This window comes from Saccostrea echinata, unplaced genomic scaffold (genome assembly GCF_033153115.1).
Source record: "Saccostrea echinata isolate AGI-Se365-2 ecotype Australia unplaced genomic scaffold, CSIRO_AGI_Sech_v1 ptg000009l, whole genome shotgun sequence".
Lineage (NCBI taxonomy): Eukaryota > Metazoa > Mollusca > Bivalvia > Ostreida > Ostreidae > Saccostrea > Saccostrea echinata.
Window position 1 is genome coordinate 28,239,403 of NW_026889758.1, and position 12,929 is coordinate 28,252,331.

General features: G+C 34.3%; 2 protein-coding genes across 2 annotated transcripts; one reads left to right on the forward strand and one right to left on the reverse strand.

Moving 5' to 3' along the window:
* Nucleotides 1–1,711, forward strand: LOC133182616 (keratin-associated protein 6-2-like). Its single transcript, XM_061317463.1, has 4 exons — nt 1–97; nt 570–663; nt 1,036–1,617; nt 1,707–1,711. Exons 1-4 carry the CDS (start codon nt 41–43, stop codon nt 1,709–1,711), a joined length of 738 nt encoding a protein of 245 aa, XP_061173447.1. The 5' UTR covers nt 1–40.
* A 4,334-nt stretch (nt 1,712–6,045) lies between these two features.
* LOC133183552 (N-alpha-acetyltransferase 30-like) lies at nt 6,046–12,342 on the reverse strand. The gene is made up of 4 exons (XM_061318494.1): nt 11,723–12,342; nt 10,468–10,591; nt 9,462–9,517; nt 6,046–6,400 (listed from the first exon to the last, which is right to left on the reverse strand). The coding sequence occupies exons 1-4, from the start codon at nt 12,194–12,196 to the stop codon at nt 6,263–6,265; spliced, it is 792 nt and encodes a 263-aa protein (XP_061174478.1). The 5' UTR covers nt 12,197–12,342; the 3' UTR covers nt 6,046–6,262.
* Between the last annotated feature and the right edge of the window lie 587 nt (nt 12,343–12,929).

Genomic DNA, 12,929 nt, shown 5'->3' on the forward strand with positions numbered 1-12,929 from the left:
TCCACGTGGTATTACGTGTAGTATAAGAAGCAAATGTTTAATGTCCGCGTGTACAGGAGTTGACTCAATCTTTTTAGGACCACAAGTCTGCACGGGGGTAGGACACTGGCTTAATTAACAATTGTTTCATGATATATATTGTTGCTTAAAATTAAATTCATTTTGGTGTGCATTTCATTATCTTCAATTTGTAATTAATGTCAGATTTAAAATATAAAGTATGTCAATGCAAAGTATTTTTTTTTTCATTAATGAAATGTTTTTCTCGGTCTGTCTCATGATTATCCTTTAGTTTATAGTTAAGATATTAGAGCTCAGAAATGAAAAGTCTTTAACCAGTCGATAATCGATGTACTGAATATGTAAATTGTTATTTTTTTTTTAATATTTTTTTTTATTGATGACACATTTATCTTTCAAAACTTGTTTTATAACTCAAATGATGTTATAAATTTTAATCCGATTCTCGAAAAAAAAAGTTATTAGAAAGAAATCCTTCCGTACGTTTTATAGTATATATAAAAGTTATAGAAACAAAAAGATTACAGTTCCATTTTCTAAACTTTCAGGTGAAAATGAAGTTCCTGTTCGTGCTGTTGGTGTTGGCAATCATAGCTTCTGTGGAGGCTGGTGGATATAAAAGACGCCCTCAACCAAGGCGTAGTAAGTCTCTGATTTAAAAAAATGCATTACTAGACATACGTATGAAAATACAAACAATATCGGGGGAGGGGGGGGGGGGGGCTGGACCTTTGACTAACTTTTCGTTACAATTACTTGTATTTTTTTTTAATGCTGGTATTAACCAGTGTTCGATCGTACAGCAACAAAAAGTGGAAAGGGGGGATGCAGCATCCAAGTGAAAATTTACAAATCAAAACTACAGTCCCCCAACCCCGCCCCGGGTACTTCGGGCCCGTGTTCCGTTATTTTTGTGAAATTTGAGTGGGTAAAATTTTATTATGTAATATTTATTACAATCTAACTTACTTGTAAGAATTGATAATTATCAGCATTTCGGCGACATAATTTCAGTGTTCAAAGGATACGGTAAACGTGGCGGCGGATCCTGGGGCGGAAACTGGTATGGTGGCATGGGCAATATGGGATACGGAGGATGGGGGTATGGGGGCGGCATGGGTGCCATGGGATATGGAGGATTGGGATACGGAGGCGGTCTAGGTGGATATTACGGAGGATATGCAACATCATATCCCAGTATGTCGTATGGAGGATATGCATCGTCCTATCCCAGTATGTCGTATGGAGGATATGCATCGTCCTATCCCAGTATGTCGTATGGAGGATATTACAGTGGATATCCTTCCTACTCTGGAGGATACTACAGCAGCGGATATCCTGCATACAGTGGGGGATATTACTCTGGAGGTTACCCTATGTACAGCGGTAGTTATTATACTGGTGCTAGTTACCCTGCCTACGCTACAAGCGGGTTGTCTACCGGGGGTGTCGTATCGACTGGGGCAGCAGTCCCAGCAGCAAGCAATGTCGCCGCCTTGGGAGGAACCTCTTTAGCTTCTGCCATCGGTTCCATTGGTTCATTCGGAACAGGATCTAACACTGGCTACTATCCTCTGGGAGCTGCAACTTATGCAGGTAAAAGACAATTTTTAAAACAGTCAGTGCAGCAATGATTACAACTGATTTGATGTTCCTTACTTATTGAAATACAATTTCTTTGTCAGGTTGATGAAGCCACCACTCATGCTATTGTTGTTCTGGAAAGAGTTGCTGGTCATTTGTTCTTGTATTTTTACAATAAATTATTTCAATAATTAAAGTTTTATCCCAAATTTTTGTTGAAATAATACAAAACCCTGAAGTCATTGCAGATGGCGATCTTTATGCCCCGCCATGAATATGGCCGGGGCATGTAGTGTTTGTCATGTCCGTCTTCCGTCCTTCTGTCCTTCCGTCACACTTTGCGTTTAGCTCTGTTCAAAGCTCAGTTTCAAAGAAACTATCCAAGATATTTTCATCAAACTTCATATGCTGATAGATATTGATGAGAGCTATGCAACTGCATCAACATTTTTTGACCTTGACCATTCACTTGACCTTGACCTCACTTTTCTTAAATTAGTGTTTAGCTCAGTTTTAAAGATACCATTCAAGATAGTGTAATCAAACTTCATATGCCGATAGATATTGATGAGAGCTATGCAACTGCATCAACATTTTTGACCTTGACCTTTCACTTGACCTTGACCTCACTTTTCTTAAATTAGTGTTTAGCTCAGTTTTAAAGATACCATTCAAGATAGTATAATCAAACTTCACATGTTGATACATACCGGTGTAAGCTATTCCACTGCATCAACATTTTTTGACCTTGACCTTTCTTTTAACCTTGACCTCACTTTTCTTAAATTAGTGTTTAGCTCAGTTTTAATGAAACCATTCAAGATATTTTTAACAAACTTCATATGCTGATACATACTGATGAGAGCTATTCAACTGCATCAATATTTTTTACCTTGACCTTTCCTTTGACCTTGACCTCACTTTTCTTAAATTAATAAGTTTTTAGCTCAGTTTTAAAGATACCATTCAAGATAGTGTTATCAAACTTCATATGCTGATACATACTGATGAGAAGTATTCAACTGCATTAACATTTTTTGACATTGACCTTTCCTTTGACCTTGACCTCACTTTTCTTAAATTAGTGTCAAACTTCATATGCTGATACATACTGATAAGAGCTATTCAACTGCATCAATATTTTTTGACCTTGACCTTTCTTTTGACCTTGACCTCACTTTTCTTAAATTAGTGTTTATCTCAGTTTTAAAGAAACTATTCATAATATTTTTATCAAACTTCATATGCTAATACATACTGATGTAACCTTTTCAACTGCGTCAACAATTTTTTGACCTTGACCTTTTCTTTGACCTTGACCTCACTTTTCTTAAATTAGTGCCAAACTTCATATGCTGATACATACTGATGTAAGCTATTCAACTGAATCAATATTTTTTGACATTGACCTTTCCTTTGACCTTGACCTCACTTTTCTCAATTTGTGTTAAAATGTTGCATTACTAATATACCCTCGGCGGGGCATTCATGGCCTATGGACATATTTCTAGTTACAGAATAAATCGATGACAAAGAAAACTTCCTTTCTAATTCGCACTAATACTAGAACTTCAAGTGATAAAATCCGTCACTGTGCATACTTTTAACGATGTGATGTAAGAAAAAAAAACTATGAATCATTTTAACAATTCTAAAGACATTTATTAATTACTATTACATCTTACAAAAATTTTCATTAACTTCAACGCGTTTGTCTATGTACCTGCATTACACCAGAATATTTTAAAACAATGATATATTATTTAGTATGGAAAACCCTTCAACGTGTGATACCGTTTCAACCAATAGGTGAAAACTGGCTCAATGACCACTTTGTGTGTGTTTTTTAAATCTGGCCCCTGGGGGCAGGGTGGGGCCACAATAGAGATCAAAGTTGTACATTGGAATATCTAGGAATTAAAAAAAAAACTTCTCAAAAACAGAAGGGTTGTGATAAGTGATATCAAAATGCAATCATCCTCTCGTAGTGCAGATTCAAGTTTGTACAAATCATAGCACTGGGGTAGGATTGCAGCATGCTAGGAGATTTAAGTTCTGATGGGGAATATATGGAAAAAAATCGGATTCCATAAAAAGAAAAGAAGAAAGGTTTTATTCATTAGTATAAAGGACATAAGCAACGTAGTTTGAACTTTATTGTCTTTTCCCCTGGAGTTGAAGAGTTCCAATACTTAAAGGAACTGTGTGCTACATTTTAATGTCTATATATGCTGTTGTACACTTCTAAAACAAGTTTGGGTAAACAAAACATCCAGAATATATGTTTAGTAATTATGTATATTTTTCTTTGAATTATACAAGAATTTTCACCTATTGATATCTTTTCAAAACCCCTGGTAATGCATGCTGAGTTTTTGTCTACGAACATCTGTTGGCACTATAATCTTAAATTCAGAATATCTTGAAAAAATATCAGTAAGTAAGGTACGTTGCGTATGTCATTAAACCTAAACCCTTTATTGTTTTACATACCGTAGTCGGACGATTTATTAATCGGATACCATTGACAACGTTCGTTTTGTGCGAATGTCCTTAAAAATTATGGAATTCGGATAGGGCCAGTAGTTCACTATCGCATCATCGCACCATCGAGGTTTGGGTCGATAGTGCAATTACGAATCAATGGTGCGACAGCGCGAAGACGATGATGCAATGGCACAACAATGCGATGACACGATAGCCCGATGACGATGAAGCGATGTTCACTTTCGCTCCATCGTACCAACCTAGCTGCAGAACTGTAGCTCTATGGTTGAAAAAAATCAGACAAACCAGAGAGCTACAGGTCCAGGCATTGTAAACTCCTTCCTTTTACGGCGTTTTTTTTTTGTTGTTGCTCGCTTCAGATACATGTATTAGTTTTTGTATTATATGCGTTCCCCCACTTAAAGCCTGGCGTCTGTTAATTAACCATATATTTTACTCATAATATTGATACTTAATTTACTTTCAACAATACCAACAATACTATAAGGCCTCAGAATGTCAATTTTAAAATTCGCATCCCAACGTCCAAGTCAAAATTGAAATCAACTTTTTAAATTTTTCTCTTTTTTTTGGGGGGGGGGGGGTGTGTGTCAGAAATCATCTATATCTTTAGAAAAGGCATATGTATATAAACAAGAGGCCCATGGGCCACATCGCTCAACTGAGCACATTGGCTAGGAAAATAAGAAAAGATCAGTTCAGTATGAAAGTTTACATGGGGAGGGGGGGGGGGGGGCTTGAATTGTAAGCTACCTGATGACACTTCCATATCAATATAACAAATGGCTTTGCTGTTCTTGATCAGAGGATTTTTTCCCTATATATTCATTTGTAAAAATTGATCCCCCACTGTGGCCCCACCCTACCCCCCAGCCCTCATTTGAACAAATTTGAGTCTACACTTCCTGAGGATGCCTCCATATCAATATGACTAATCATAGCTTTTCTGTTCTTGAGAAAAAGATTTTTTCCTATATATTCCTATGTAAAACTTTGCTCCCCCATCGTGGCCCCACCCTATACACGGGAGTCATGATTTGAACAAATTTGAATCTACACTACCTGAGGATGCTTCCACATAAATATGAACAATCATGGCTTTGCTGTTCTTGAGAAAAGGTTTTTAAAGTTTTTTCCTATATGTTTCTCTTTAAAACTTTGATTCCCCCTTTTGGCCCAACCCTACCCCTGGGGGTTAAGATTTGAACAAACTTGAATCTACAACACCTGAGGATGCTTCCATATAAATAGGATACCATTATTTTTTCACTAATTCCTAATTATCTCCCCTTGAAAGAGGGTGTGGCCCTTCATTTGAACAAACTTGAATCTCATTCACCCAAGGATACTTTGTGGCAAGTTTGATTGAAATTGGCCCAGTGCTTCTTGAGAAGTTGAAAATGTGAAAAGTTTACAGACAGACGGATGCTGGACAAAATGTGATCAGAAAAGCTCACTTGAGCTCACTCAACTCAGGTGAGCTAAAAAGAAATCAGATAAAAACCCGCCCATGATATTTTTACCATAACCCTGACATGGACATTATAATTCCTACAATGCACATTATCTTTTCAGCAGATGACCAAAACATTGTTTTTAAAATCTCTCCAACTTAATAATTTTGTGAGATCATACTTAAATAAAATAATTTCTTATTCACATTAAAGTCACAATTAAATTTATGTAATGAAATATGGAAATAATGAACAGTATTCAAGCTCATAGCCAATTTAAACAATACAAATTGAGAGCAGAGCAAACACAGAAAAAAATAAAATAACTGAAGAAAATTTTTGTCTTATTCAGTGTTCTTTCAAAAAATTTGGTCCAGCAATATACAACAGCCATTGGATATTTTTATCTTTCTTTGTCTTGAATATGAACATCCTGATACTGCATGTAGCAGCATTAAGTCAAATATAATAATAATGATAACCATTCCAAAGTTTATTTTACTTCAAGAAAATCACTGACATTTTATTTCTCACACAGTATCATTAAAATGAGTACACACCTTTGCAACAAAATGGCTCACATAATGCAATCCTTTTATTAAAACAGTCATATAACAGTGAAGTAATACATCATTGTTTTTTGGAGTTTAATTTGATGGTTTTATATTTACATCCCTAACATTTTAAAATCAACTTCACCTTAACCACAGTTTTAACCGTAAAGCATCAACTCCATTGAGATAGTATCTAAACAATCGTTTATCTCTCACAAAGCCCAGGTTTTCGTACAATCTCAACGCTGCCTTGTTTGTAATTTCTGTCTCAAGAACTACCTGAAATAAATGGCAATACCATCTTAATGACTTATGTTTGTTATATTTTTATATTCAAACACACAAGAGGCCCAAGAGCCTAAATGGTCACCTAAGGATAATACAATCTTGTAAAAGATCCATGGAATGTCAATTTAATAATTACATAATAGGGATGGCAATTTGTAACCAATTACTCAATTGGAATGTGGTTATTGGTTAGAAAAAGCTATAATCAGTTAGTTGGAGAAATTTAAAATATGTGTAAATTTGAAAATGTCTTCATTTTTATTTATTTTCACTATCTATTTTAGCTGAATGGGAGATAATTAAGGCTCTCTGCATTGACTTTGAAGTAATTGGTCAGTTTTCAAGATGTTAATTTGTGTTTAAACACCATTTCATTACCTAGTCTATCCAGTGTTTCTTTAATGAATTTTAATTAAATGATTATTGAGTATTGTGAACTGATAATGTGTACCTTACCTATCTTATCCTTTGCAGTTACCAATGAAATTATATTATTAAACATTTGAACAAACTTGAATGTACACTCTGAGATAATTTGACTAATCATTGTTTTACTGTCCTTGAAAGGATTTTAAAATATTTTTTCATCATATATATTCCTATACAAGACTTTGATTCCCTACTGTGTCCCCATCCTACCCTCAGAGGACATGATTTGAAAATAATTTGAACAGTTAACAATCTACACTACCCCAGGAAGCTTTCATACAATATATATTTTCTATATACATGTATTACAATGTTAAACTTTGATTCCCTATTGTGACCACACTCAACCCTGGAGACCATGATAAGAACAATTTACAATCTACATTACCTCAGGAAGCTTTCACATAAGTTTCATCTCTCTGGTCCAGTGACTCTTGAGAAGTTTTTTTTAAAGATCCAACCTTATCTTTTTCCTTGATTATCTCCCCTTAGACGGGGGCTTAGCCTTTATTTTAAACAATTTAAAATCCCCTTTATGCAAGGATGCTTTGTGCAAACTTCAGTTTAATTGGTCCAGTGGTCCTCCAGAAGTTGAAAATGTAAAAAGTTTACACACAGATGGACAACAGGTGATCAGAAAAACTCATTTGAGCTTTCAAAACCACATAATTAGTTTATCTGCTATATACCCAGGAGCACACTGTATAACATACAGTGGATACACATATAGAAAACTGAATGTTTTAAATAATTGCAATGTTCCTTACTGATGCAGCATTAAAAACATATGCGGAGGATAGTGTTAAATCTAAAGCAAACTAGCAGGTAATAATTATAACTCATACAAAAGGAGTTGCTGTGGTGAGAGATCTTCATATTTCTCTCACAATCATGCAATTAATGTACATTGTTACAAGGAATAAAGTCTCAGGCTTTTACTTTGACTTTTCGTGGAAAAGGATAGATCTGTCAAATCTGACCATTTTATCCATCTTGAAGGGACTATCTTTGATCATTATTTTTTTTTGTTTTTTGTTAAGTTGTTGTAAAAAAGGGAATGTTAGTTCATATATTGAAAAGTTACCAACGTTGGCAATTTTTGATTATGAAAATAACAATTGTTTATTCACATTGTTTCATTTATGACAACCGCTAATCAAAAGTCAGCAACAATTGTGACATCACTATCTTTTAGTCACTCTAAACTTCTTATGTTTTTCGTTACAACATTACAAAGCTAGGATTGGGAACTACGGTATTGCTTGGAGGTGCAGGCAGATGGACATGAAAGTTAATTACTATATATACGAGGGGTTATCAAAAAGTTCGTGGACTAGCGCCATAAAATTAAAACCGCTTTAAGTACATCAATGTATTTTAATATATTTAGTAAGCATCATCTTTTCTATCTACAGAATAAACCACAATTCATAAGTTTTATTTTTATAATAAATTAGTAATGTTTTTATAAGCAATGGCATGTCCAGGCGGCGCAACTGCAAACATGATGTTTTTTCAACCTCAGTGTAACCAAGAAAAACTCTTTTAATATGAGCACTTGACATCTAAAAATTTCGTTAATTCAGGCATGTGATAGGACACAATTGTTCCGCAAAATGTGCAATTTTTACCCCATTCTGTATGTTCTATGAAATTTTATCGTATATTTCATAAGGAGTGTCTATACAATTAAGGGCTTGAAAATGACGTCAAAAAGGGGGGGGGGGGTTTCCATAATTCTATAAAGTTTTGCCTCTGAAAAAAACTGGTATAGACTTAGGGAAAGTTTAAACTGGCTACAGAGAAATAAAATGCATCCAGAGTACTTGTTATTAAATGCCAAAAGAGATTCAAAGAGATGAGAGATGAACAGTTAATGTCGATTTGTAGTCAAGGTGTGAAAAGTCAACCTCGTCAAAAAATGATGTTGATTATGTGTTTTATATTGAACTCCAACAAGCAAAATATGCTGGCATAATCAAGCCAGGATCTTTTCCTAAGTAAATATTCATTTACAATTTTATGTGCATTGAAATCAGCTGTTCATGACATTGTTATGTCATATAAACAAGACAGGTTTTAGGTTTTACTAAACTCCAGGGAATCTCATCAAGATAAGTATATTGAGACAGAAGGAGCAAGCATTGAGAAATAATGACGTTGTCGGACGTCATGAAACTAAACATCGACAGCACCAATTGATCATATAATGCCTTTTTTATTTTATAATAATTTGGCCAATTCTCAACGTATCAAGCTAAAATTTTCAACACTTCTTAAACTTTTGTTGTTTAACGTTCCTTAAAAATTTTGTAATTATAAACCACATAGTATTAATTTTATCGCATCAGTCCACGAACTTTTTGATAACCCCTCATATATACATCCAAACATTGTTGGCAAGGGAAGGGATGAGGGATGGATATAAAAGTCTACCAACATGACCAAAGAAGAAAAGATGGATTTACTAAGAATACCAAAGAAAAATCAGAAGGTAAATTTATTACAATTATGATCATATTTTGTCCATTAAAATTGAACTGAATATTGCTAATACAATCTTGTTTCAGAAATTCCAATATCACCAACAGACCTCAAGATAAGACAAGAATTAATAGCATACCTCATCACAGTCATCAGCTATCATTCCTCTAATGGCTTTTAATACCAGACGGGACCCTTCAAAAAAAGAGTAAACATTCATAAGAAAGAAAGGGAACACTTCAATACTGAATAAAATCTTTAATATGTCTTCATATCCATTTGTTTCATGATCATGACAAGTCCAGTACATTATTTTTTTGAAAGCACAAGATCTAAAGCAAGTGAATATAATACATGTACTGTCTAGGAAATAAATTTTTTTTTTCCATGTCAAAGACAGATCCAGGGCCGGCGCGCCGGGCACATCCCCCCCCCCCCCCCCCCCCCCTTTGAATTTTTTGTATGTAGAACTTTTATGTCTATTATCCACAATCAAGGGAAAAAATCTCTTATTTGTAAGAATTTGTCAGCTTCTGGGGGCTTTGCCCCTGGACCCTAGTGATGGGACATCGGTTAGTTTTCATAATCGATCATCGGTTGGAATCGGTTACTGCTTCCGATGCGATTTTATCGATTATAATCGGATGTCATAGTTTTGTATATAAAAAGCAGACTATTTAATTATTTCATATTATTTCTGTAACATGAATATATAAAATATATAATATATTATTTTCTTTGTTGTTTTGCTTCTTTTACACTTTCTATATATGCACCTTTCCTCTCTTAATACCTCTGCTTCGTGCTAGTTGGTTAGTATCAGATGCAGACGCCATTTTCTTTCATTAAGAAGAAATAAATTTTAACCTGAAATGGATAATTCCGGAATGTATTGTATTAGAAGTATGTTTCCGATGATCGATTATGAAAAATTATAATCAATCATCGGAATCGGTAGCATTTTTTTGTTGACAATCGATGTTTTCTGATTATCGGTACAACACTACTGGACCCCCACCTGGGCTTTGCCCTAGACCTACTGGGGGCTTCAATACAGACCCCAGACCTCCCTGCCTTCTACTGTGCCCCCCGTTATGAAATTCCTGGATCCGCCACTGCATGTCTCTGCATACAGTAAACCTCACCTATCTTTTTCCTTCTGTACTCTGCATCAACAGCCAGCATTGCTATATACCCTCTTCGTACCATTTTCTTGTGCATATCTAATTTACAAACTATGGCACCCACACATTTCTCTTTGTCCATAGCCTACAAATATATAAATTTCAGTGAAGTCCTAGTAGATCTAACCACTGATGTCAATACTTAATTATTCAATACAGCCCTGTAGTATCATTCTACTATCATAGTCATTATGTTAATTTTTAAAAGTGAATTTTGTGAATTAAATTTCATGAACAGATGTCACAGGATCATTATTTACTATGTGTTACTATGTATAATAATTTGTGCATGCTCATCTCATTTATTTATTTATTCATTCATTCATGGCTTTTATGTTCATAAATCTTGAAGTATGATGTCACACGGTGAGTATGGGTTATACATGGGTGTGTTTGACTGTTTTTTTTTTTTCAGTTATTGTGCGTGCCTGGCACAAATTTTATTAACTGGTGCATGCAATAATATTATCTCAAATGACTTAATTGATGAAAACCCTCTGAATATGACAGACATTATGAGATATTTTCATGTACCTTATCCTGAATAAATAGGGAGTTTAAACTGTCTACATGGTAAGATGTTTAATGAAACTATTTTATATTTTCTGAATCAGTAAATTCATTATAAATTAAATAGTTAATATAAATTCCATTTAAATATATAATGTGTGAATGGACAGTACATATATTTTTCATATTTATTGTTGATCTCCATGATATGATAGTCCATATACATATATTTGATAGATCATCAAGTTTCATCATGTTCATTTGTTTGAACCATCAGTACCATCATGTCGATGGATCTTTAAATTATATTGAAACATTGTGAAGTTTTCTGATCCAAGGTCTTGTATAAAAAGTTTACACCCTTGACATAGATATGATAAAAACACAAAAAAAGAGCTAAAAAATCTGTAACCCAATCAAAAATTAATACTGAACACAAAAACACTAACACAAAAATTTATAGAACTGTTACAGCCCTATTTATCACATACAAATATTCAATCTAAGTTTGTTTTTTTTGTTTTTTGGTATTTGATTGCATTATTAATCTTTCCCCTCTTTTTTCCATTACCGTTTCAAATAAGAAATATTTCCCTAAAAAAATGGAAAAACAGGCACAAGCAATTATTGTCATAATCAGCTACGAAATAAGCAGAAAAATGTCCATTTAAGTACTTGAATTTTCATTTTGTACTTCACTGCTTACCAAAAAGCACAGCTTTGGCCAGTTGTGGATAAAATATCTGTATGTGTAAATGGAATAGGGTTCAGAAAGATCTTTGGTAATGAGCCTCATAATGTCTGGCATTTGTTTTTCTGATTCATATACAGTGTAACTGATTCCGTCAACTTCCTTAATTTCTCCTTGTAATTGTGGTTCGATGTGGATTCTTCGCACTGATTCACAGAGCATGTGCTCTGAACTTTCATCAACTTCAAGTTCCTTTGAATGATGTACATCACATGTGCACTGAGCTAGTAACTCTCTCTTATAATTGTCTTGATCTCTAGGATGATTATGGACAATGCGGCCATTTTCGTCCTTGGTGTGATTTATTTTGCCATTCGGTATTTTCCCTTCCACTTTTGGTTTGCTTTCCTCAGCAGAGGCAGAGAGTGGGAGGGTTGGATTTTTGTTCACTTCTGAGCTCATTAGTGAAAGCTCTGCTTCAGAAATCATTGTTTTAAAGTGTTAATCAGTAAACTTATTTAAGTCTTAGTCTGATTTTCGAAGAGTAAGTCATCTTTAACATAAAATCAGATATTTGTCCTTGCTACGGAAAAAGTGAAGGATCATGTATCGTCCATGTTGCTGTGGAATAGTCAACTTCCGGTAAACTAAAATTAATGCGTATGATGATATACCATTGTATCTTAAATCTTTGGAAAACATAATGAATATTTTCTTTTTGAAAATCAAATTTAATTTCAATTTTAATTAATTACCTTCATCGTATTGTAATTAAAGAGCAAAAAGTTATGAACTATTTTACTCGTACTTATATCCGTCGCTGTTGCTGGGCACTTCCGCTTGAACGGTGTGTCTTTAGATTGATGCACATGACACTCTTGAAAACAATGAATATATGGAGAGAAGAGTCTTGATAAAGACATATTACATTTTTTCATCAATTGCAGATATTTAGTGCATTCTTCCAGGTTCGTTATAGTGGCATTTTTTAAAAATATCTTGATTATGCAACCACCTGTCATTGCAATGTCAAATTTTAATTTGGAACTGGAACTGAGATGTGTTTAGTTTTGTCGAAAGGGTCATGGCGGACAGGCAGGTTCATTAACTGGTGGCAAGATAGCTTAGAGGGTATGGAACTGTTTAGAGTTTGAGGGCCTGGGTTCGAATCCTTTTATTATTAATTTTTTTTTGCATTACATGTTTTTTAAATCATATTGAA